This window comes from Caretta caretta, chromosome 5, assembly GCF_965140235.1.
Source record: "Caretta caretta isolate rCarCar2 chromosome 5, rCarCar1.hap1, whole genome shotgun sequence".
In the NCBI taxonomy this organism is placed as follows: Eukaryota; Metazoa; Chordata; order Testudines; family Cheloniidae; genus Caretta; species Caretta caretta.
In genome coordinates this window covers 74421864-74445662 of record NC_134210.1, presented here as the reverse complement: position 1 = coordinate 74445662, position 23799 = coordinate 74421864, and the positions used below count along the sequence as shown (strand labels likewise).

At 41.9% G+C, this 23799-nt stretch overlaps 1 protein-coding gene across 1 annotated transcript; it reads left to right on the top strand.

The window, feature by feature from the left end:
- Nucleotides 1-5930: 5930 nt before the first annotated feature.
- Nucleotides 5931-21290, top strand: CDO1 (cysteine dioxygenase type 1). The gene is made up of 5 exons (XM_048851335.2): nucleotides 5931-6239; nucleotides 11428-11505; nucleotides 14816-14973; nucleotides 17740-17909; nucleotides 20506-21290. The coding sequence occupies exons 1-5, from the start codon at nucleotides 6061-6063 to the stop codon at nucleotides 20533-20535; spliced, it is 615 nt and encodes a 204-aa protein (XP_048707292.1). The 5' UTR covers nucleotides 5931-6060; the 3' UTR covers nucleotides 20536-21290.
- Nucleotides 21291-23799: the final 2509 nt, after the last annotated feature.

Sequence of the window (23799 nt, the reverse complement as noted above, 5' to 3'; positions counted from 1 at the left end):
ATTATGGGTCTGCAGATCACGAAAGTTGAAGACTGGGACCATTGACATCACAGTAGGATGGGGTGGAAGACCTAATCTGAGGGGGAATTAAGTGAAGTCTTATACATCATGGGCCCAGTCCTAAAGCTGTTAATTACATGAAGCTTGATTATGCACTTCTTATTCCTATGGGTAATCTCCACCACTCATGACAGTGTTCACCAGTGTGTGGGTAAGAGGTGGAAAATCTAGCTCATGATGAATGGTCATGAATTAGTGGTATAGGACTGAGTCCCATATTTAGAAACATTTAGATTTAATACATGGGACCACTTGCCTCAACATGTAGCTTTTCTTTAAGTATGTTTTAAGTAATCAGTTTTATACAAACCTATTTAACTCTGTTTTGAAATGTTGCCATTTACAATATCTCTAGTGAATTCACTCTTTTTTGTTGGAATAAGGTGTCCTGTAACCTTATATTCCGACATTACAATGAATTATCTTGAATATGTATAATGGCTCATCTTCTACAGGAGTATAAGTACACACCTTTCAGGGATTTAAGGAAGTGTTTAAAAATGTAATGCATTCATTCACAATAAATTGAACTCTGAATTTGAAAATGGTTCCCATTTATATTGGGATTAAATCCCCCTACCACTCTTTTTTTTATTGTTTTCATTGGGTAAATCCTATGTTGACTGGGACTATATAAGACCTGGATCCTAAATAGTTCCATGCAGTCAGGAATCTGTGCCTGCATGGAGTCCATTGACTTTACCACAGTGCTGACTAGAGTGCTTAGTAATATCTCCAAATAAACCATTTTCCTATTGACTTCAGTGGGGTCTTTTCACAGGAAAACTGTGAATATGGCTGGAGATATCTTTCAAGCTTTGCTCTTGTGGTTATGATACCAACAAAAGAGACAAGGTGAGTGAGTTAATAGCTTTTGTTGGGCCAACTTCTAACGGTGATAGAAGCTTTCAAACTATACTGAACTCTTCAGCTCTGAAAGGTTCTCTCTCTCACCAACAGCAGTTCGCTCAGTAAAAGATATTACCTCACCCATCTCGTTTCTTTAATATTCTGGGACCAACACGGCTACAACAACACTACACAAGATCTTTTATAACTTGGCTATCTGTGTGCAGTGGCCATCACCATTACTAAAATCAACACAATTCTGCCTGTGAAATAGCATGGGAATATCATACTAATGTTAATTTTTTGCAAAGGTAAATCTGCACAAATTTTAAGTGTCCATTGTTCTTTATATATCTTCCTGTGCAAATACATAAAATGAAGCACTATTTACGTTTATAGAGCTTTCACCATTTCTATTTGGTTATTTCCATTCTGCTAGATTAATTTTAAAGGTATTTCTCCAGGATAAACTGAGGGGAGGAGGGGCAGATTGAGGGAAGTGTCAATTGTGTGTGTGTGGAGCTATTCTCTCTCTTTGGTGAAATGACTAGCCGTACATACACAATGGAACAGTTTCAACAGGGGAGACAGAGAGATCCACTCTGGAATACTCAACAGCCCAGTGGTTAGGGCACTTATGTGAGAGACCTGGGTTCAAGTCCTTGTTCCATATCAGACAGAGTGGGGATTCAAACCCCCATATCCCACACTGGGTACAAGGGGGCCACCTCTTCCAGCAAATGTAGGCTTATTCAGAGCATGCCTACTGGATTGGGTCCCAAAGCAAGAGAGGGAGGGAGAACCTGGTTTGTGAATCCCACCAAGATTTAGCCATGAGCTAGGTAGTGAGCTGCTGGACATCATCAGGACTTAGGTGACAGTGTTTGTGCCCAGCCACTGAAATTTAGGCACTTCTGGGATTTTAAGGTAAAAACATAGTTGGCACCTAACCCTGTAGGCTTCTAAAGTCCCTTGGGGTCTGAGGGTTGGTTGTGTAAATGCCAATGTTGGACTTAATAGGCACTTAGGTGCAGAGGTGCTGGAACAATTTTTATGGGGGGTGGGGTGCTGTGAGCCATTGAACCAAATTGTAAAGCCTACATATAATGGAAACTACTTCAAGCCAGGGGGTACAGCAGCAGCCCCAGCACCGCTAGTTCCAGCACCTATGCTTAGATGCCTAAGTCCCCCATCTGAATCTAGACTCAGAAGCACAGTTTTCTGGCAAGGTGTGAATTCAGTGTTAGTCTGTGACCGCGAAATAAAGTGTGGTATACCTGGGTCCTGTTTATAGAATTCCAGTCACCATGGCTAGGTGCTAATGGATGTGAGCAGTCCCATTTAACTGACTGGTACTGCTCAGATGCAAATGCTGTGCAGGAGCATGGCCTTAATGTGCTCTGGTAGTGTAAATTGTATTTGAACTAAATATCCTTATCATGTCTTTTACCTACATTTTATAAAAAATATATACATTTTTTTTTTTAATCAATCTCATGTCAACCTTTACATTTCTTCATTACAGCTTTCCTGCTTGGAGACTTTTTGAAGTGTCTACCTCCTTCTTATGTCCATAGCATAAACAGAAAGGTGAAAGATTCATTGCATGTCAGTTTTGTTCATAAATGATGACCCTGTCCCCATGGTGACTGCATGTACTGCGCTTTGTCAAAAGAGAAGAGAAGCCACATGGAGAGGCCTCACACAAGTGGAAGAGAGGTGCTGAAGATGGTGTTGCTCTTAGTTTTTCCCCTTTTCTCAGCAGCAGCCACCTGTTCTCTCCCACCCCAGCCCTCCATTGCACACCTGCCATATTTAAAATCTAGGAATAGGTTTGTTTGGGGAGATGGGGAAGAAATCTTTTTTTCTCCACTAAACTACATGGAAGTAAGAGGGACTATTTCTGGAGGGACAGAATGAGGAAAATTATAAATCGTTTTGCTAAAAAGCATAGGGTCTGCCCTTCCTAAATGGGTCCAGCTGGTTTGAATTAGGGCTGTTGCTTAATCACAGTTAACTCACATGATTAACTACAAAAAATGAACTGCAATTTAAAAAATTAATCGTGATTAATCGCACTGCTAAACAATAGCATATCAATTGAAATGTATTTAGTATTTTTGGATGGTTTTCTACATTTTCAAATATATCAATTTCAATTATAACACAAAGTGTACAGAGCTCACTTTATATTTTTGATTACAAATAAAGAAAAGAAATAGTATTTTTCAAGTCCCCTCATACAAGTACTGTAGTGCAATCTCTCTATCATGAAAGTGCAATTTACATACATAAGTTGTTTTTTTCTGTTTGTTACACAACTGCACTCAAAAACAAAACAATGTAAAACTTTAGAGCCTACAAGTCCATTCAGTCCTATATCTTGTTCAGCCAATCACTAAGAGAAACAAGTTTGTTTACATTTACAGGAGATAATGCTTCCCACTTCTTAATTACAATGTCACCTGAAAGAACAGGCATTCGCATGGCACTGTTGTAGCTGGCATCACAAGATATTACGTGCCAGATGTGCTAAAGATTCATATGCCTCTTCATGCTTTGGCCATTGATCCAGAGGACGTGCTTCCATGCTGATGACGCTTGTAAAAAAAAAATGTGCTAATTAAATTTGTGACTGAACTCCCTGGGGGAGAATTGTATCTCTCCTGCTCTGTTTTACCCACATTCTGCCATATATTTCATGTTATAGAAGTCTCAGATGATGACCCAGCACATGTTCGTTTTATGAACACTTTCACTGCAAATTTAACAAAATGCAAAGAAGGTACCAATGTGAAATTTCTAAAGATAGCTACAGCACTCAACCCAAGATTTAAGAATCTGAAGTGCCTTCCAAAATCTGACAGGGATGAGGTGTGAAGCATGCTTTCAGAAGTCTTAAAAGAGCAACACTGATGCAGAAACTAGAGAACCCGAACCAAAAAAAAAAAAAAATCAACCTTCTGCTGGTGGTATCTGACTCAGATGATGAAAATTAACATGTGTTGGTCTGCACTGCTTTGGATCGTTATCAAGCAGAACCTGTCATCAGCATGGAGACATCCTCTGGAATGGTGGTTGAAGCATCAAGGAACATATAAATCTTTAGCGCATCTGGCATGTAAACACATTGCAACACTGGCTACAATAGTGCCATGTTAATGTCTGTTCTTACTTTCAGGTAACATTTTAATTAAGAAGCAGGCAGCATTATCTCCTGAAAATGTAAACAAACTTGTTTGTCTGAGCAATTGGCTGAACAAGAAGTAGGACTGAGTGGACTTGTAGGCTCTGAAGTTTTCATTGTTTTATTTTTGAATGCAGGGGGTTTTTGTACATAATTCTACATTTGTAAGTTCAACTTTCATGATAAAGAGATTGCACTACAGTACTTGTATTAGGTGAATTGAAAAATACTATTTCTTTTGTTTTTTTACTTTGTATTCTGTGTTGTAACTGAAATAAATATATCTGAAAATGTAGAAAACATCCCAAAATATTTAAATAAATGGTATTCTATGATTGTTTAAAAGTGCAATTAATCACACGATTATTCATGATTTTTTTTAATTGCTTGACAGCCCTAGTTTGAATGACTGGGGAGCTCTCTTTTGGCTATTGGTTTGGTGGTTGCCTCCTAAGCCTGTGCTGTCTGTTGCTCCTCCTCCGCTTCTGCACTTTTCAGGAGTGTCTATGACAACCTGCCCCTGTTATTTAACAGTTCCCCTCTCCTTTTGTAAGCAGCTAGGTTTGAGGGAAGATATTGACCTTAATGGCCTGCAGGTAGCCCGTAGAAGAGGTCTTGGTGCTGTAACCCCTTTCTCCCCGCAGCATAGGGAGATGGTAAAAGGAGGACCTGGTGCTTGATGAAGCCAGGGGTATGCACAAAGGTAAGTGCAGAACTAGAAAAGGAGAAGGATGATATGTTTAGGGGACCATCTTAGAAGTCAGAAAACCTGGGTTTTATTCCTGGTTCTGCCACTGAATTCCTATGTGGCCTCAGACATCACTGCTTGGTGCCTCAGTTTCCCTCACGGTGAAATGGGCGTATTTTCCTACCTCACTAGGTTGTTCTGGGACTAAGGGTGGGATATTCAAAAGTGCCTCAGTGACTTTAGGAGCAAGAATTCCTTAGGCATGTGTTCCTAGGTCACGTAAGTGTTTTTGAAACTGTCTCCCTAAATTCATTAATGTTTGTAAAGTGCTTTGAGGTGCTGGGAGGGAAGGAAGTATTGAAGGGCAGTGTATTTATTATATTATAAACTAGGTGTTGCTGCAGAAGGAGGATCAAGGAATTCAAATCCTCAGAGACAATTGCAAATGAGCTGAGATCTGCAGAGTTGATGCTTTTTCACCTCCAGCTGGCTAGGAAACTTTATCCCTTCCTCTCAGACAAGGATGGGGACACAGTGATCCCTGCTCTGCAGAGCTGATGCAGCCAAGGCAGGGCTAAGTAACTGCTATGAGCTTGGGAAGAGGAGTCCCCTATTAAGGGGCAGGGGGAGGGGCTGAACCGAGTTGGTGAGTATGCTGTGGGGAGAGAAGGGGTCATTCTGAAGCTATGTTGTGTGAGAAGGAGGGATACTTCGGTACTGCATGAGGTGAAGCAATGCAAACCTCTGGGATAGATAATATGGTGATGGATACTTTACTACACTAAGCAGACAGATTAGATGGATTAGAGTGGGGACCATTCATGATTTATTTTTTAATGTTCCTGCTTTTTCCCTTGAGCATGCAGGGCTGGGGCTTTCTAGCTGCTACAGAGTCTGGCACTTAAAGAAGAGATTCAAATGCACTTTAAAAAATGGCTGGGAGTGGGGCAAAACATTAGAATGAAGAAGTGCAACCTTCCCATACAAAAGGAGGGGGGACTCTAAGAAGCCATACCTGAACTCTTTGTCAGGAGGGGGGAGGAGGTTCTTTCTGTTTGCATAACCCAGGATCCCACAGCTCACTAACCAGTTTTGTGAACTTCCCTCCCACCCTCCTTGGGTAGTTGGTACATTCCCACTGTAACTTCAGGAGCATAAATACAGGCAGCACCAAGCTGCGAGAAAATTTGTTGTTTGCTAGGAAGGGGAAGGTGAATCTGCTTGTCCAAGCACAAGCAATTTTGCTGCTTGCAGCCTGTTGTGTGGAAGGTGTATCATGGAGCAGCCGGTGCAAACAGAAGTGTGGAAAGCGCAGACTTTACAGGAACTGATCCAGATCCTGCATCACTTATTTTCTAGTGATAAAGTCAGTATAGAAGAGGTGCAAGCCTTAATGGAATCGTATGAGAGCAACCCTGTGGAGTGGATGAAATATGCCCAATTTGACCAATACAGGTAAAGTCAGCACTTCTTATTTCAGTGCTTAGGGTGGTAACGCAAAAAGGAGTCTGTCTAAATAGTAAATGAACAGCGCAGCAAGCAAGACGGACAAACACACCTGGTGGGAATTGAGGGACGTCGTTTGTGCTATTTTTTTTTTTTGGGGGGGGGGTAAATAAAGTGAAATTAACAGAGCTCGGAGGAGTGGAATGTAAAGTCTAGGTATGACCAGTTTCCACGAAGCCTGAATTAAACTGAAGTAGTTCATGTGTGCATGCATACATGGAGCTATGGAAGCATTCACTCCAAATATCTTTTAGAATCGGTTTGAGGAATTAGAGGAGGAGTCTTTGCAATCATCTGGTGTTCTAATAGTTGGGATCTACATAACGTGACATCTGGGTGAAGGAGGCAACTGGCATCTCGGTGTAAACTTAATTATAATAGAGTGTAAAATAAAGAACATGGTTGGAATACACAACAATGATGAAGAGTCACTGTAAGGGCTGGATAACAGGACTGTATCCTCGCCCCTGCTTATACTGTTGCGATCATTTCAGTTAGGTACAGCTGTGGGTAAGAATCTGATCTAGATGCACGTGGCTTTTATTCTTTATTTTATTGTCTGCTAAAGCTAGTACACTCCGTGCTTTTCCTAGACCGCTCCCTTCAGTTCTAACTGTTCTCCAGATGCGTGGTTTTCATACGAATAGCAAAGATGTTTTAGGAGGTGACGGATGGGAGGAGGCACCTCCCCAAGCGTGGAACCGTTTGCAAATTCAGAATGAAGCCAGTCTCCTGGAAACAGCTCAGAAACTACGAACCCAGAGAAAATATCTTGGCAAGTTTCCCAGACTGATCAGCAGTAGGAGACTAATTCAGCTCAGCTCGGTACTTTCGCTCCGCATCGCCGCGCTCCACAAAGCCGGTCTTCAGGGCTGGTGCGCGCCGCGCTGTGGGAAGGGGGGCCGGGGCTCACCTCTCTTGTTCGGTAACGGTGTCCGCAGGGCCAGTTATTTACTGTTGCCTGCTGCGGTGACTCGTTAGGGACAGGTCAGCGAAAGCGCTTGCTCAAACTCACCCAGTCCCCAGCCCAAGTTCCGGGGGCGGGCTGGCGGAGGTCAGGAAGCCTCGGTTGTGCAGCGAGTGGTTTGAAATAAAGTCTACTCGGCACCAGACATCCGCCTCGGCTTTTGTTCTGCAAAAACTCTTCTTCTCCCTCCGCCCCCCAGCCCCAACCAAGGGGTCGCGGCAGTAAAACCCCCTCTCCCAACACTATCCTGCCACCTCCCGCTGCCTTTGCCAGGCACTCCTCCTCTCCCGCCCTGCACGGGTCTGGGGTGGCATTTCCCGTGCCCTTCGGCTCTTCCTCTGCCCCCGCCTCGTGTTCCCTCGGGGCTCCCGCGCTCCGCTTCCTTTGCGCGCCTCCTTTCGACCCCGCACACGGTGCGCGCGGGGGAGCTCCCCTGCAATCCTCCTTGGGCCCTTCCCCGCACGCCGTGCTCCCCCGGGGGGTGCGGCGGCGCGCGTGCAGCCCTCCGCCTTCCCGTCTGCTCCTTGTGCTCCGCGGGCTGCGGATCCCCACGCCATGCCCGCTGCGCTATGCCCTTCTCCCGCCCTTCCCCACCAGTTGCTTTGCAGGGTTCCGCGCTGGCTGGCAAAGGGCTGTTCAGAGGGAGGGCCAGGGGCAGGGCTCCGGCAGCCAATCAGAGCTGCCCCTCAGCGACGCCCAAATCAGAGCCGGCCAGCGTCAGTGACCTACGTGGCTGCCTGGCTGGCCGGGGCTTGCTGTCTAGCCTGATGAAGCTGGAGGGCGTCAGGACCAGGGGCAGTCTCTGCCCCATGGGCTCCTGGGCATCACTTGCGGGACCTGGCGCAGATTGTTGGGGGGAGGGATAGCTCAGTGGTTGGAGCATTGGCCTGCTAAGCCCAGGGTTGTGAGTTCAGTCCTTGAGGGGGCCATTTAGGGATCTGAGCCAAAAATTGGGGATTGGCCCTGCTTTGAGCAGGGGGTTGGACTAGATGACCTCCTGAGGTCCCTGCCAACCCTGGTATTCTATGATTGTTTGCCCTGTGCTGCAGCTGGCACCCAGACACTGTTTATAATAAACACTATTACCATGGGAAGGACATGGACTGTGGCTCCAAAGTTACCCTGTGCAGCTGCTCTCCAGTCTAAGGGTTGAGCGGGAAGCTCAGTAGGCATTAGCCTGTGCTCCCCTGGTGTAGAAGAGTATGAAGTCAATGGGCAGACCTGAGTGCATGGGCAGTGTCCTAATGCAGGAGCTTAGATTGATTCCCCCACCCCTCTCAATTTCTCCCATCCTGGCTAATTACCAAGATAATAGACAAACATTAGAGCTGTGCTTATGTATGACTATCTGTTTAGGGTAGGGGGTGCCCAGACATCCTGTTTGGGCCGGGACAGGGCTGTCCCGGCTGTCCTGACTTTTCTGGCAAAAGTAACTTAGACATTTGTCAAGAGCAAGCGGGACAAATGCCACTTTTGTCCAAAAGTGGGGTGCAGGAGGTGAGTGGCAACGGCAGCTTCATGGGGGTGGGAGGGAGAGGCAGGGCTCAGATGTGGGCAGGGCTTGAGTGAACAGCGACACCAGCTGAGGGGTGGGGGAAGCAGGGCTCAGGCTATCGGCTCGGGCCAGCCCCACATGGGGGGGCAACAGGAGGCCTTGGGCTAGCGCGATGTGGTGTCCCATTTTCCCTTTGGGAAATGTGGTCACCCTAGTTTATAGGATTTTCTGCAGTGTTCATCAGTGCCGCACCCCCCTCCGGACATTCATGAAGTTGTCCTCATGCCACCCCTGCAAGGTAGGGCAAGTATTATCCCAGTTTGCCGGTGAGGAACTGAGTTACAGACTCAGCTACACTAGCACTCAGCCCAGCATCCTTGAGCTCCACTAGTGGAAGGGCAGGTGTAGACAGAGTACAGGGGTTTCTACCACTGTGTCAGCTGGCACCCATACATTGTTTATACTAAACACTATTACCATTGGAAGGACATGGACTAGGGCTAGACAGTGGGAAAAGAGTAATGAAAATTCCCAAGATAAACTTACCCTGAGTGATTTCTCCAGATTCACAGAGGCAGTCTCTGTCAGAACCTGGAATAGACTCTACATCATCTGTATCCCACTCCCGTACCTTAACCTCAAGAACATCCTTCCCTTTAATATGATGACTAGAGAGAACTTGACTGATTATGTCTTAGGTGAGTGCCCTAATCAGCTGGCTTTTGGCTGTTTTGGAGTGGTATGTCTCTCACTCTGGTTACTTGTGAAAAGCTGTAAAAGGTCTCAGTTTCATCTTGATGCAGAACCGGAAAACTTGCATTCTTGAAAATATTTGTCGGACGGGAAAACCACTTCCTGCCCACCTCTACATTTAAGTGTGTCAGGCGGGTTGCTAAATCTTGGATGGGGGGAAAACACATCACCTTAAAGTGTGGGATCTAGTTTCATTGAACTCTTGGGGGTGTGCACAATATCCTGTCATCAGGCTGTGAGAAGTACCATGTTGTCCCTTCTTCACTTTCTTTGTTTATTTGATTCCTTTCCCTCAGCCCCCTCTGATATCATCAGACTAGGTGTTTCTTCCATCATATTCTTGCTTTAGCAGAGAAGAAAGTACAATATCAGTTCAGGCTTAACAGTAATTGTTACTTTTCTAAATATTGATTTGCCCCTTGCAGCTGGTGTCTTTCCATTGTAACTCAAACATACATTATTTCTACACTTCTAAAAAAAATCTTATTTTTCTCTTTATCGTGGATGCATTATACTGGACTAAAAAATAAACTCCTTTCTTCTCAGTTTGACTTTTTTCCCATTCAGAACAAACCTCAAAACTTGTGTTCCGATATAAGCATTGTAACACTAGATGTATGTGTAGCCAGCCACCCATGCTGTGCAGAAATGACAGATTGTGACCTGTTTAATCAGACAAAACTTGTATTGTGATGTCATATAGAAGAGAAGTTTTATATAAAAATTAAAATTAAAAATAGTGAAGAAACTAAAGATGGAATGAGATGAAATGCAGAAACTAACTTTATGATTCAGTTAAGGCAAAATATGTGGGATGAACTGAAAATAATTTGTTACCACCATGCTGTTTTGACAGAATACAACAAAGGGATATCTTGTGGGAAAACAGCAGATTAGGCAAAACAAACAGCCAGTTAACACAAACAGAAAAACTTCTTCTGCGTGCCAAGTGAGAATCTCCCACCAGTTACTAGTGGCTGCGGCAGAGGGACACTTTTTGTTAGGGACTCATACTGCTTAAGACCCCGGGCCTGCAAAGGTATAAGCATATGCTTCACTTTTCACACTGTCAGTAACCCTATTGAAATCAATGAGGCTACTCATGTACGAGCTTGCAGGATTGGGCCTTCAGTTAGGAATCAGAGGATGAAATCACCTGTGTTGTTTAGGGACAGGAGGCCCTCAAGCCATGAGAATGGAACATACCCTTGATTAACCACATGAATAACATGTATGTAAAAAGCAAGCCTTTTCTGCTTTTCTTTTTGTTTGATTTAATATAGGAAACTTTTTTCGTATCTTCTGCTCTTCCGAGCTTTGTTTTGGGTGTAGCTGTTTGACAGAAATTACTGTGTTGGTATTGGGTTTCAGACGTACAAAAAAATTATAAGTACAAAAAACCAGAATAGTCCAGAAAAGCAACAGTTTTACCATATGCGGTAACCACTATACTTCAAAAATCTTTGCCCAGTGCAAAAGAATGCAGTCACCGAAAGGAAAACCAAGAATATTTGAAAGTGAACTATAGAAAAATGTACACATTTCTTTTCTTTGTTGCAGTACTCTGTTTCTAATTAGAAAGCCTGCTGTTGAAATGATCTCATTCAGCAACTATTTATATTAGATTTTCTCTTCTCCTTCAGTTTCAGATATATACATCCAACCCTCAGTACTGGATTTAATTTAAAAGCTTTCCTGATGCTATCAAGCGCTAGTTGTATGTCCATTTTTTTTCCAACCTGAAAAAGTGCAGTGGCAAAAACCACTTAAAAATTCCATTTCACTTTCTCTGCATATAATTTGCTTTCCAAAGCTAAGAAACCTTGTAATATAGGCTGCCACTAACCATGTTTATATTCCCTGTTGTTTCTTTATATGCACACACATATATTTTTAAAAACCACAGATGTTTTCAATTTCAGATACACAAGAAATCTTGTGGATAAAGGAAATGGAAAGTTCAACTTGATGATCTTATGCTGGGGTGAAGGACATGGCAGGTTTGTATCCAAACAGCTTGATACCTGCAGACAGAAATAAAGCTACAGTATTTTTCATTTGGTCTGTGTACTACTGTGTGTCATTGTCCTGTAATAAGAGACAAACCATCTTCCTCACAAACATTAATGGGTAGAGGGTGGTTAACTGATAACTACAAACAAAATAAGTAGTAATAATCAGGATGACTATGCCAAAGGGGTAATTTTGAAAATTGTGTATCTCATGATTTTAGGGCATTTCTGCGGTTTTCAGTCTTCCACCAAATCTAAGCTTCTGTTTTGTCCATTGAGCTTTTTTAACCTTACAGTTACAGAGCTGGATCTTGCATTCTTTAGTAAAACTGCAGTTGTTTTATAGGAGTTCTGCCTGATCAGAACTGCAGGATCAGGCCCATGTATTAGAGGCTATAAAAGCTTTTGCTTCTATTACACCTATATAGTTTAAATCCTGGTCTGTGTGGCCGGCCTGAGAAAACGAGGTTGGATTAGGCAGTTTGGAGTGTGGGAAGGAATGGACTCTCCCCACCCCACGCTACTGTATAACAAGGCCACTTTGTGGTTGCTATCACAATGATAAAGGGACAACAGCTGCTGTGACCAGTCTACATGGGATGTATGGGGGCATCAACTGGTGGATCTGCATAGTCATAGTGCAGGGGTTCTCAAACTGGGGGTCGGGACCCCTCAGGGGGTCATGAGGTTATGTGGGGGGTCGCGAGCTGTCAGCCTCCACCCCAAACCCTGCTTTGCCTCCAGCATTTATAATGGTGTTAAATATATAAAAAAGGTGTTTTTTATTGATAAGGGGGGGTTGCAGTCAGAGGCTTTCTGTGTGAAAGGGGTCACCAGTACAAAAGTTTGAGAATCACTGTCATAGTGCCTCTGAAGCTCCCTGCAGAGCTTTCTTCTATGGTATGCAGGAGTTTCAAACTTCCTATATATATTCTGTATAGCCTGCGTCTTCTGCAGTGCTGAACCTTGCCAGGACTGTTGCTTATTGGGTGGTTTTATGTGCCTGCGGACATGGGGGCAGGATCTGTCTCTCTGAGGTTCTTTCACAACTTTGTTGGCTAACCAAAAAAAGTTCTAGCCTGTAATTTTTTGTCACATAATCTGCATTTAAGCAGAAAAACTATAATTGTTTGCTTTAGATGTGAAAATGAATTAACATTGTCAGGTCTAATTTGGGATGGTGCCATGCTTCCCCAAATAGATTTAAGAGGGCAGTCTAGATCTGCAGCCCACCAGCTCTTTAGTATAGGGTCTTTTCTGAACAGAGACTAAAATTATTGTCAAATGGTGTATTGGTTTATGATTTGGACAAGCATCTGCTGGTGACTAAAGTGATACCACAACTGGTTTTCACTCCCTGTGTAAGCAGGATAAAATAGTTAACATGATTAATTGGAAGAGAAACTGCTGAGGGAGTGACGACATGGCATTCATGAACTTGCCTACTTAAAAAAACCCTGCTTTTTGCAAGTCAACAGCAATATAACTTCTGTTTGGATTGGAACATTTGCTGTGTATAACACTTAAATCCATCATATTCTAGATTGAAGCTTAATTAGCCTTGTACATTGGGGTCAAAAAATCCACTTGCCTGAGTGAGTACGAAACCATCAACTTCTGCAGCAGTGAAGCTTTAATTTCTTTTTAAGTACATTTCTAGCCCTTACGGCTGCAAATATAGCAATTCAAATGTATTCCTGAGTAGGTAGCCAGCCTGCACCACTGCTCCTGCTGCTGATCACAGCTTTGCCAAACAACAGCAAAGTGAAATGAACAGCTCTGTCTGGTCAGTTTAATTGTTGCTATTAAATCCAGTGGGAAGCAGTGAAACTTCCTTTCTCCTGTGTACCTCACATCCATCACAGCAGCAAAGAAGCCCTGAAGATGGAGACGAAGTAGAAAGCTCCCTCTCCCAAACAGTGGGGTGGAGTTTCAAGTTTATTCCTAGACTGTAACTGATAGGAAAGATAGAACCCCCAAGCAAAGTCCATGGAAAGTGCCCTGTTGTTTCTCAACAGCCAGCGTGTGTTACCTAGACTTTTCTTTTGTGTTTACTTCTGGCTAGTATGGTTAATCCTTCAGCTAGTAGTTATCTGCTAAATTTTCCAACACCTGTATTTGTTGTTAAGTTATTGTAATAGCTTTCTAATACATCAGCCTTTATTGAGTATCTTTCAGTCACAGTAAATATTTCTTTGAGATTTGCTGGTGTTCTGATAATGTGACAAGTGTGCAATAACATTCATGTCCTGCACATACTGTTATACCTCTACAATACACCATAGTGTCTGTTTCTTCTGGGGGAATTCTTTGCCACTGCGCACGTGCAGAATTCATGTCCCCCGCAGATTTTTTTCTCAGCAGAAAATACATTCTGCCGGAGAGGCGCTGCAATCACGCCTTTCGCCCATCAGGGCTGCTGTGGCGCCAGAACAAAGGGCAGTTGGCTCGCAGCCAGCTGCGGATAGGGAGGATGAGGGGCAGCTTTCCTCATAGCGCCCTGCCCACAGGGCCAGGTGAGGAGGTCTGGGATATGCGGGGATGGATAGAGCAGGGAACAGGGAGCTTCTGGGAGGGTCACATAGATGAGGGTTCAGAAGGGCTAGTGCGGGGAACAGACTGGGGCAGGGGCTAAATGGGAGTAGGGGTGCTGGACCACATGGGGATGGGGGGCAGGTGTAGGGACACATGGGGACAGGAGAAGATGTGCCTGACTGAATGGGAGAAGCTAGGAGTCATCCAGACTCTGCATGGGAGATGCTCCCCACTCCCTAAAAATCACCCCCCCCCCCCCAAGAAAAACCCTGTTCCATACTTCTCCCACCCAGACCGAGCAACCTTCCAGGTTCATTCCTAGGCTCCTTCCTAGCAATTACTTCCCTATCCCTCAGCTCCTCTGTTACCCCAGATTCCCCCAAGCCTTTGCACTGTTTCTAAGGGGTGTGGGAAATATGTTTCTGTTTTGTAATTTACATGAATTATGAGTCAAAGTTCTGTATTAATATGCCTAATAAGGAATCTATTTGTCAAAAAACATTTCTGGAATCTTTTTTGTTGTCTGTATTGTTACAGACATACTTGCTTACAGGTATTTTGAAATAAATTACCAAAATACTTGAAACTAGCATGACTATATTGTGTTATTTTGACAAATAAAATATGCATATTTTTAAAATATTGTGCATAGAATTTTTAATTTTTTGGCGCAGAATTCCCCCAGAAGTAGTCTGTTAAATTTGTAGTAGGTGGTATTAAATGTATACATCACACTGAGTTCAGCTATTCTGTGTTTCTATAGCAGTATTCATGATCACACTGACTCACACTGCTTTATGAAGATCCTTCAGGGGAATCTAAAAGAGACTCTGTTTGAGTGGCCTGGGAAAAAAGGGACTGGAGCAATGACGAAGAAATCAGAACAAGTTTGGGGGGAAAATCAATGTGCCTATATCAACGGTAAGCTTCTTTTTAATGTCTCATATATGACCATTTCATTGCTGCCCATCAATGATTATAACTCTTAACTGAAAAGTTCACTCTTTAATAAACTGGTCTAGCTATAGGTTCTTGTATTTCGTCTAAACCTGTTGTATACAGCACCTGTGCAGACTCAGACTCTCCTCAAACTTGTGTTTAAACTTAAACAGTCTAAAAAAACCCCATTCATCTAAATTCATGATTAAGATACTGCAGTAAAGGCTAAGATCCTTCAACAGCTCCTGAATGCTCAGAGCCTTGCAGGATTGAGCTCCAAATCACTAACTGAAAATGCATGTGGATGTGAAGTTGAAAATGTAAAGCAATAGGCAAATCACATGTATGAAAATCCAAAATTCATACATGTCTCCAGGGCTGGCTCTACCTTTTTTGCCACCCCAAGCAGCGAAGCAAAAAAACCAAAACAAAACATAACAAAAAAGCAGCCGCCGAAGTGCCACCGAGAAAGGAGTGCCGCCCCTTCTGATTTGCCGCCCCAGGCACCAGCTTCCTTAGCTGGTACCTAGAGCCGGTCCTGCAGGTCTCTGTTTGGATTTATGAAGAAAATATCTCTTGGGTGTGTAAGGTCCTTTTGGGTTACAATGGAAAGCCTAAGAACAAAACTGTAGTAGAACAGTAATTGCCCACACAATCAGTACGTCTAATAGCTAGCAATAGAATGGATAATGATTGAAATGAACATTGCTCTGGTCTTTTAGAATTCTGTATTTACACTTTTTAGGATGCACAGATACCTATCTTGACTTGGGGTAGAGAGTGGAGGGGTCTTTTTTGTTGAACAATGTTCACTATGTACAAAAGTACACTAAAGCTCAGTCCTGCAGTGCTCAGCACAAGTAGTGAAGTAGTGCACAATATTGTATGAAAATGGTGGACTTCTTGACTACTTCTGACACATTGTAATATGTGTAACTGCTTCTATACAACTCTCTGTAGGCACTGTATGCTGTTTTCTATATTTACTTCTGTTGTGAGAAGCTTCCAAATAAAACAAAAGGCTTGAACAATTTACTTGACCCCTGTACAGCTAGTCTTTTGGCTAGCCAGCCAGAGGCCAGTGCCTTTGAAAACTTCCTGAAAACTTTTTCTTCTGATTATTTTCTATGCTTGCTCTCACCCCAGAGGTGGATTTTCATTAACCAAACTTTCTGAAGTGGAAGGAGAGAGAAATCTGTTCAAGTGCTCAGGGTTTTTATTGGGGGTCAAGGGGTGTTTTTTTTTATAATACAATCAGTGCATTGGGAAGTCAGTCTTTTTTACTGGTTCAGAAAACATTTGCACTTTATGTGTGTGTATGCTCCAAAAACAAATTGTTTGGGTTGTTGTTTGTTTTTAAAGCAATCTTTTTAAAAGCCTCTAACTAGTCCTCTGAGAGAACTGTATGCCTAGCTCCTCTGCTGTGTTTCCTGGCTGGATATTTCAACTTAAAAGTAACAGAAAATTAAATGCTGTGCATTCACAATTTGTTGCCTTAAACTCTTTAACAAAGCCCTAAGGTATTTGTGTTTCTATTTGGATATCTGCACATTCAAATAAATGGTGCTGATGCAGAAAGAATATCCCATGTAGCATGGCAGTTCCTTTTTGTGCTAGTTGCCTATTACTTGGTGTTTCTACTTTGCTTATAAGACAACTCACAGGAGTGAGTTGATTTTAATCTCTCAGTACATGAATATAAACTTAGGGATTTTTACCCTCATTAAATGAAAGTGTAAATGAAATGTACAGGTGTATAGTTTAAATGAGCCAAAGTTGGAATGCACCAGTGCTTCCCACAGTAACAGTATCTGGGCTACATTGTACAATTAAGGGGTGAGTATTATATAAGATATTACATAAGCATAAAGGGCTGAGTTGCATTTGCTCTGGGAATCATAAACTTTAATTCTTGAACTCTTGAGCAGTTTTTAAAATTCTTCCACAGTGCTCAATCAACATGAGTTTTGGTAGATTTAATGTTCAGACTTTGGGTATTTTATAGAACTCTGCTTCTGCCCTCTGGTTCTCTGAAAGTGCTGTCAACTTATTAATAGCCACACTGTGGGCAGTGGCTTGTTTTATTACCTGTTCAATTATATTTGCTGTTTCAGTGAAGATTGGATGTTTGCCATGCTCTGGTAATTTGTCACTTTAAATAAAAGCCCAGACAAATGGGAAAGAGTAATTGGAAGATGGACAACTGTAAAAGAAAGCAACTGTCTCCTTGCCCTGGAATTTACACTTGAAACTCAAGTAGTTCAGTCTTAACATGGTTGATGTCCTTGTTATCAGGCTGAAGACTAGCAATGCAAAACCCTGTTTTCCTCTGAAATATCTTGTTTATTCTTTAGAAAAACAAATCTTCCATCCAACATCTTCAGAGCACCAATGTCTCCTAGGAAAGAAAATATCATTTGGGGATGGCAGCTGATAATAAATTACCAACCATGTGCTCTTCCTAAAGCTTCTGTAGATTCCTGTTAAGCTTTATACCATAGTAGATAACAAAAAATTCTATATATGGAAAGTTAGAGAGCAAGACATTCTGAAGTCCCAATGAGTTTGGGGATCTGTCCTAAAGAGTAAAACCCAAATTCTCTTTTTTAAGTTAAAAATTCATCCTGAAAGCGTGGGTATGTCCAGCTGTCTTGTTGGTTTAGAGATGGTGCTTTTCCAGGCACGTATCAGATTTAATTAGATCTGTCTGTTAATGTAGCCTTTCCTCTTATGTCCTCGCTTGTCTAGACTCCATTGGCCTGCACCGTGTGGAGAACACAAGCCACACAGAGTCTGCTGTTAGTCTGCACTTGTACAGCCCATCCTTTGACAGCTGTAACACCTTTGATCAAAGAACCGGACACAAGCATAAAGTCAAAATGACATTCTATAGTCAGTTTGGAGAAAGGACTCCAGGTGTAAGTACAAGCTAATGAATACCCTTTATGTTCAACTATCCTGTGTCCTCATGAGAACAGAGCAGAGACCTAGCTTGCTGTGTTGCTGCCCATCATTGCAAACCAGCCCTTGGCTCTCTTGGTGGGTTGTCCAGCACAAGCACAGTTCTTGTTATGGACTGTCTGGTCATTTTTAGGATAGAGATGAAACATGTTTCAAAAGGAAGCTCAGTTTTGGTGTCAACTTTAAGTTTCCCTTTACACACAGTTTTTAAAATGCTACTTTGCACTTACACTGAAGTTCTTCCTTTGCCTCTTCAAAGCATGGTACAAATATTATTCTCACAGCATCCCTAGGAGGCAGGCAAGGGTTATCTCCATTTCACAGATGGGGCAGTGTCATTTGTCCAAACTGCAATTGGATTTAGGTATTACTGGCTCTGCTCATCCATCTGCCCCCTGCTCCCCAGTAAAAAAAAGGTCCAATCTTATGAAGTACAGAGGAGCCATCAGCTCCCCTTGATAGCAAAAGGAGTTGAGGGTGCTGTTGGGCTAAGCAGTTTCACATTTCAAGTCCAAATTGTTTTCTCCCTGTAATTTGTTGGCAACAAAAACTGACAGTGTCATGACATTTTTAAAAAACAAACTGTGAAATGCAGACTCCCCGAGCAAGGTTGGTCTGCTTAGTGGCATAGCACCAATGCTGTGTTCGTCTCTGTCTGGAGCTCTCAGTACCAGGACTGGAGTGGTGGGCTTCCCTCTGGAACTCTTTAGTGTGTCTAAACCTGGCCACAATTTAGGACCTTTATAGGAGGAAAGCTGCTTAATGGTAAAGAAATGGGGCAGATTTTCAGGACCTTGTTTAGGATAGCCCATGGCTGGACTGGATATTCACAGAGGGCTTGATGCTGAGAGGTACTGAGCACTCTTAACTCTCACTGATGGACTAGCAGGAAATGAGTGATCTAGCCTTTAGTAGGTGAAGTTCTGCTAAGGTTTTATGTATAATGGGCAAAATCCCTCCAGTCCAACAAGCACAATGCAAATAGCTGTGCTTCTTTGCAGCTTTTCACATTAAAGCACCCAAACTGTAAACTTTACACGTGTGAAAGTCCTCCAGACAACTAAACTCCTTCCAGTCCTTACCATTCAGAAGAAATAAGATAAATTTTGAATAGCACAGTCACATGAGAGTAAAAATTCAAGATTTTTGCTGCTTGTGTTTTCTATTTCTTTAAAAAAAATTTACCTGAGAGGAAGTCTTGGTTGGTTTGTGTGTGTAAGATAACAAGTGAAATATTTGGAAACTAGCTATTTGAACTTCAAATATTTTCCTGTTCTTGTTCTGTAGCAACTGGTAACTTTTGTACCTATGATGGGAAGTTTTATCTGATTTTTGAGAGGGAAAAATCTTAGTCATTGGATGTCTCCACTTAGTTCCAGTAACTGCAGCTGGTAAACAGGGGCTGGATGGAACCTGGGTTTGGCCATACAGCTGTCTCAAATGACTGCATGTTGCAGAAAACTTTTGGCTTCAGTGAGGGTTTCTGGAAAGCTCATTGGAAACGGACAGTCTTTTGCTGTTTACCAGGTCTCAAAGGAACATGGGGAGGCAGGAAAGTGTAAGATGGGAGGAGAGGTTAAAAATGCAAAGGATAGTGCAAAGTGTATGTACGTTTTCTTAGGAACAAGAAAATCTACCTGAAAATCTAAATATTATAAACATGCAACACTTTCTGTTAGCTTTCCTTTTCATTCAAACTAAACAAAATGTGCAAGTAAACTCCTGATGTACTTTTCAATTAGTTGTCATTAAATGTTTAGCTAGGGTTTAATAGAGGAATCTAGCTGTGCTGGAGGATTTTTAAAGCTAATCGGTCAATTATTCAGAAATTCTGTGTGCACCTGCACCCAGTTGTACATAGAATCATAGATTATCATAGAATCATAGAATAACATGCCAAACACTGAAAGCCTGTTTTTTTCAGTGTTAATCAGTTAACTTACCAGTGACTTTCCCCCAGAAAGTAGCCTGCTATGTGCTTAGTCAAAGAAAACTATATGGATCTAGAGTGCACTTTGAGTGCTACTGTGTATTTATACCAGAGTATTAATATAGAGAACTTGCTTGCCAAGAAAAATCCCATAAGCTTGATCCTGCCCTCTGATAGGTGTAGTACATCATCATGTTTTTTGCTAGTAGGCATTCATGTGCAAGTGCAGTTAGATGATTCTCACCCCCCATCCCCACTAAACTGGGGGTCTAATTTTGCTGACAGGATCAAGCTTGATTCAATAGGTCTGAGAGGAAGGATGTCTGGTGTGGATAGGGCACGAGTCAGGGGTTCAGGAGACCAGAGTTAAATTCCCTGTTCTGCCACGGACATACCCAAGGTCACACCATATCATATGGTCTTTCTCTGCCTCACTTCCCTAGCTGTAAAATGGGGATAAGAGCACTTCCCTCTCTCACAGAGGTGTTGTGAGAATAAATACATTAAAGATTGAGGCACCCAGCTACTATGGTAATGGGGGCCATATATGTACCGTAAGTAGATGGGGCATCATAATCTACTCAAGTCTTTTCTTTTAAAAGAATCTCTCCTCTTTCTTTTAGGCAACAGCAGTGTCACAAGAGAACAACTGAGAAGCACCAGAATTAATGTGTTAAGGCCTGCTGAATGTTTGACCAGGGACAGAAGAATTGTCTAGCTGATGCTGGCTATAGTTGAATAACCCGTACATAGAAATACAGTAGGGAAGCTTCCTGGCAATATGTAGTTATGTTGAATGAATACTGATTATGGGACCCTAAGGTGACTAGTGCTATAAGCTGCTGCAGGGGTTAGATGCCTTTACATAGGCTGTTGTAAAGTCAGAATCAAGTACTTTGTTTTTCTGATCCTAGCCTCTTTTAAATTCCACTTTTGAAACTGTACTGGGAATATCAGTAGCAGGTGTTTTAAATACCATTTGACACTTTTTATAGGTCTTTTTATATGGTATGTGTGCTCAGTGTATTTAGTAATCTAAACTTTGTAGCCTCAAGTCACCATTTGTACCCATTTGTAATGTATTGGATACTAGTAAGAGCAGTTGTCTTTTTTTTTTTTTTTTTTTTAGTTAAGCCTTTTATGTTTTAATGCTCTGGAACATTTTGATAGTTGTGCATTTTTTATTTTATTTTTGTTAAATTTCATTTGTCAGATCTGTTTTTAAACAGGAGCAATAATGCACTTCATGTACAATAATGTTTGAAAAGTTAACTGAGTTGGGCAAAGGTCTGGGTTTTTAACCAGACTAATTATGTTTAATATGGCTAACATCCAGTTTCCAGAGTTCTGTTGTGTAGCTACTGAATGCCTTTAGGGAAACGTAAATAAAACTGGATTTGAGCACAAATTTCAAAAGATTGCAGCCTCTTTCCTGATAACTAACATATATATAATGCTCATTACTCATGATTAATTCCATCCTCTGTAGATCTCTCATGAATCTCTCTTAAATCTTACCTAGGTGATACCATTATTAGAAGAGGAGTTAAAAAGACAAAAGCATTTAAAATTTACTGTGAAATCCTGACCCCATTAAAGCCAGTGGGATTTTTTGATAGATTTCAGTGGCTCCAAGATTTCATCCTTAACCCTGAGTTACAATACACAGGAGTTTTTTCAAAACATAATTATAATAAAAACAGAAATGCACCAAAAATCAGTGAGGTCTGGTTTTTTTCTTCCTCCATAAAAGACTCTCTTTATTTATCTGACCTAACATGTACATGAGAAGATGAGATACACTAAGTGAAAATACACCTTTCCTTAATTTCCTTATAAAAACAAAAGTAGAAAATGGGGCTGTATAAAGATCCTACTGCACTCTTCACTCTCTTCTTAAGTGACTATGTTCCACTGGGCAGTAATGTAGTTATGTTTTTAAAATTTTAACAGTACCTTTTCACATCTTCCTCCTTATTGGAAGTAAACACTACAGAGATTTTTAGAATCTCAGTAGCAGCCATTTACCATGTGCTCTGTGATAGGCGTAAAAACTGTTTTCTGTCTTTGGCTCTTTTTCAAGTTTCCAGGAGTAAAAAAAAAAAAGTCTGATGGGAGAAACTTTGGGAAGGGGTTTCAAAAACAGATAAGAGTTAGGCAACAATTCCCTTCATAAATCAATGGGAATTTAGTGCCTAATTTCCACAGGTGCTTATGAAAGTCCTAACCAAATATTACACCAGGTAAATTCAACACCCGGGTAAATCTCTTAGGGTGTGAGGGAGTGAATCTTAGGTTTCCAATGGAAAAAACAAACCAGAGGGAATTGCAAGATGTTAGCAAAGGGAATCAGGAGTCCAGGGAGAATGTCTACATAGGGAATCCTCTTTTGGAAACCCATTAGGAAGTTAAAGGAACATGCCGAGTCCAAAATTGGAAGGGAAAGGAGCAGCAGATCCTGCTGGCAAAAGGCACTTCAAATGCTGAGTTTTACTGATACTTTTCTGGGCTCCAATAGATTCCAAAGTGTATCCTGTCCTGATATATTACTGCTGAAATTCCCAAAAGTCTCTGCAACCTGAATGGTGGTCCTGAGCTAGGACCAAAGTCATATGGTGGCAGCACTTTCTGCCTCTTCCTAGAGGAAATGAGCCACATCACCTCACCTCTCCAACAGGAGTGTTTAAACTCGTCTTCAGAAACACAGAAAAGTCTTTGGAGTGGGTGCTAACAGTGGGTGTTCACCTATGTGGCTCCACTGTCCGTCCTTCCTCTCCTACCGAGGTGGTATTGCAGTCATGGAAATAAATGCGGCTCAGGAGCTGCAGATACAAGGAGGATTTGTTTGTGTGCTGAGTAACTGGAGGTCAAAGATTCTTTTCACCCTGGCCCAATAGAGTAACCTCTGTGCAGAGCCAGCTCATTTGTGCTTTTTAAAAAAGATTGACTTCATCATGTCTCATGGGTGTCTTCCCCTCTCGCCCTTTTGCTGTCGTCTTTTCTTTCCGTCTTTCCTAGGTCTTGTCTATTATATAGGAGAAGTTGCCCTGGTTTAACTACATTTTTTAAAATCAATCTAGTTAAGCCAAGGCAAACTTATTATGTAAATACGTTTGAATCACTTAAACCCTTGCCTAAATTGGTTTAGCTTAATTTGGCAATTTACTAATGCAAGTAAGACTTACCTGAGCAAGGTTTAAACTGGTTTCATTGCATTTAGTAAGGGGTTTAAAATTGATTTAGTTAAACTGGTGCAAATTCTCCACTTCACATAAGGCTCTAGTGGTACATAGGGCACTAGCTACAGAGTCCAGAGAACAGAATTCTGCCACTTACTCATTGTAGAACCTTGAGCAAACAACATAATCTCTCAGTACCTCCGTTTCCCCAGCTGTAAAATGGGGTTAATAATATTCACCTTGTGAAGCACTGTGAAACCTATGGATGAAAAACACTACACAGTGCAAAGTATTATGATATCCCCTTGTCCCCAATAACTTGGCATCTTGCTGTTTGTTTTCTTCTCAGTGGCTTTGCACCTTTATTTTTATATTTGCTGAAGATCAGTAAAATGGTGAATCACAAAATAAAAGGAAAAATAGTGTGATTTTTGTGGACACAAGTCCAACAACTTTGGCCTCCATGAGAAGCAGAAATGCCAACACTGTAACTTTCCACCAGTTGTTGTAATCTCTGCACTGTTTAACTTGTTCGTTTGCTTTTCTGTTTTCAATTTCTAAATAACAACGTGTGCCAGATGAAACTGTGTGCTCCAGCAAGACTTGGGTTTTTTCACTGCGCTTGCCATAGGGGCAGAGAAACAACAGAACAGCAATGCCAAGATCTGTATTATCTGCAATTTGTTTTTTGTTATTAAAAAAGCCTGTTCCTGAGCTGAAAGGATACAAATGGTACAT

Bases quoted from the DNA above. Each gene is read 5' to 3' on its own strand.
- CDO1 (XM_048851335.2), top strand. From the start codon at position 6,061: ATGGAGCAGCCGGTGCAAACAGAAGTGTGGAAAGCGCAGACTTTACAG. The intron at 6,240-11,427 runs GTAAAGTCAGCA...TTTCAATTTCAG, and splicing joins GCCCAATTTGACCAATACAG to ATACACAAGAAATCTTGTGG. The intron at 11,506-14,815 runs GTTTGTATCCAA...GTGTTTCTATAG, and splicing joins TGGGGTGAAGGACATGGCAG to CAGTATTCATGATCACACTG.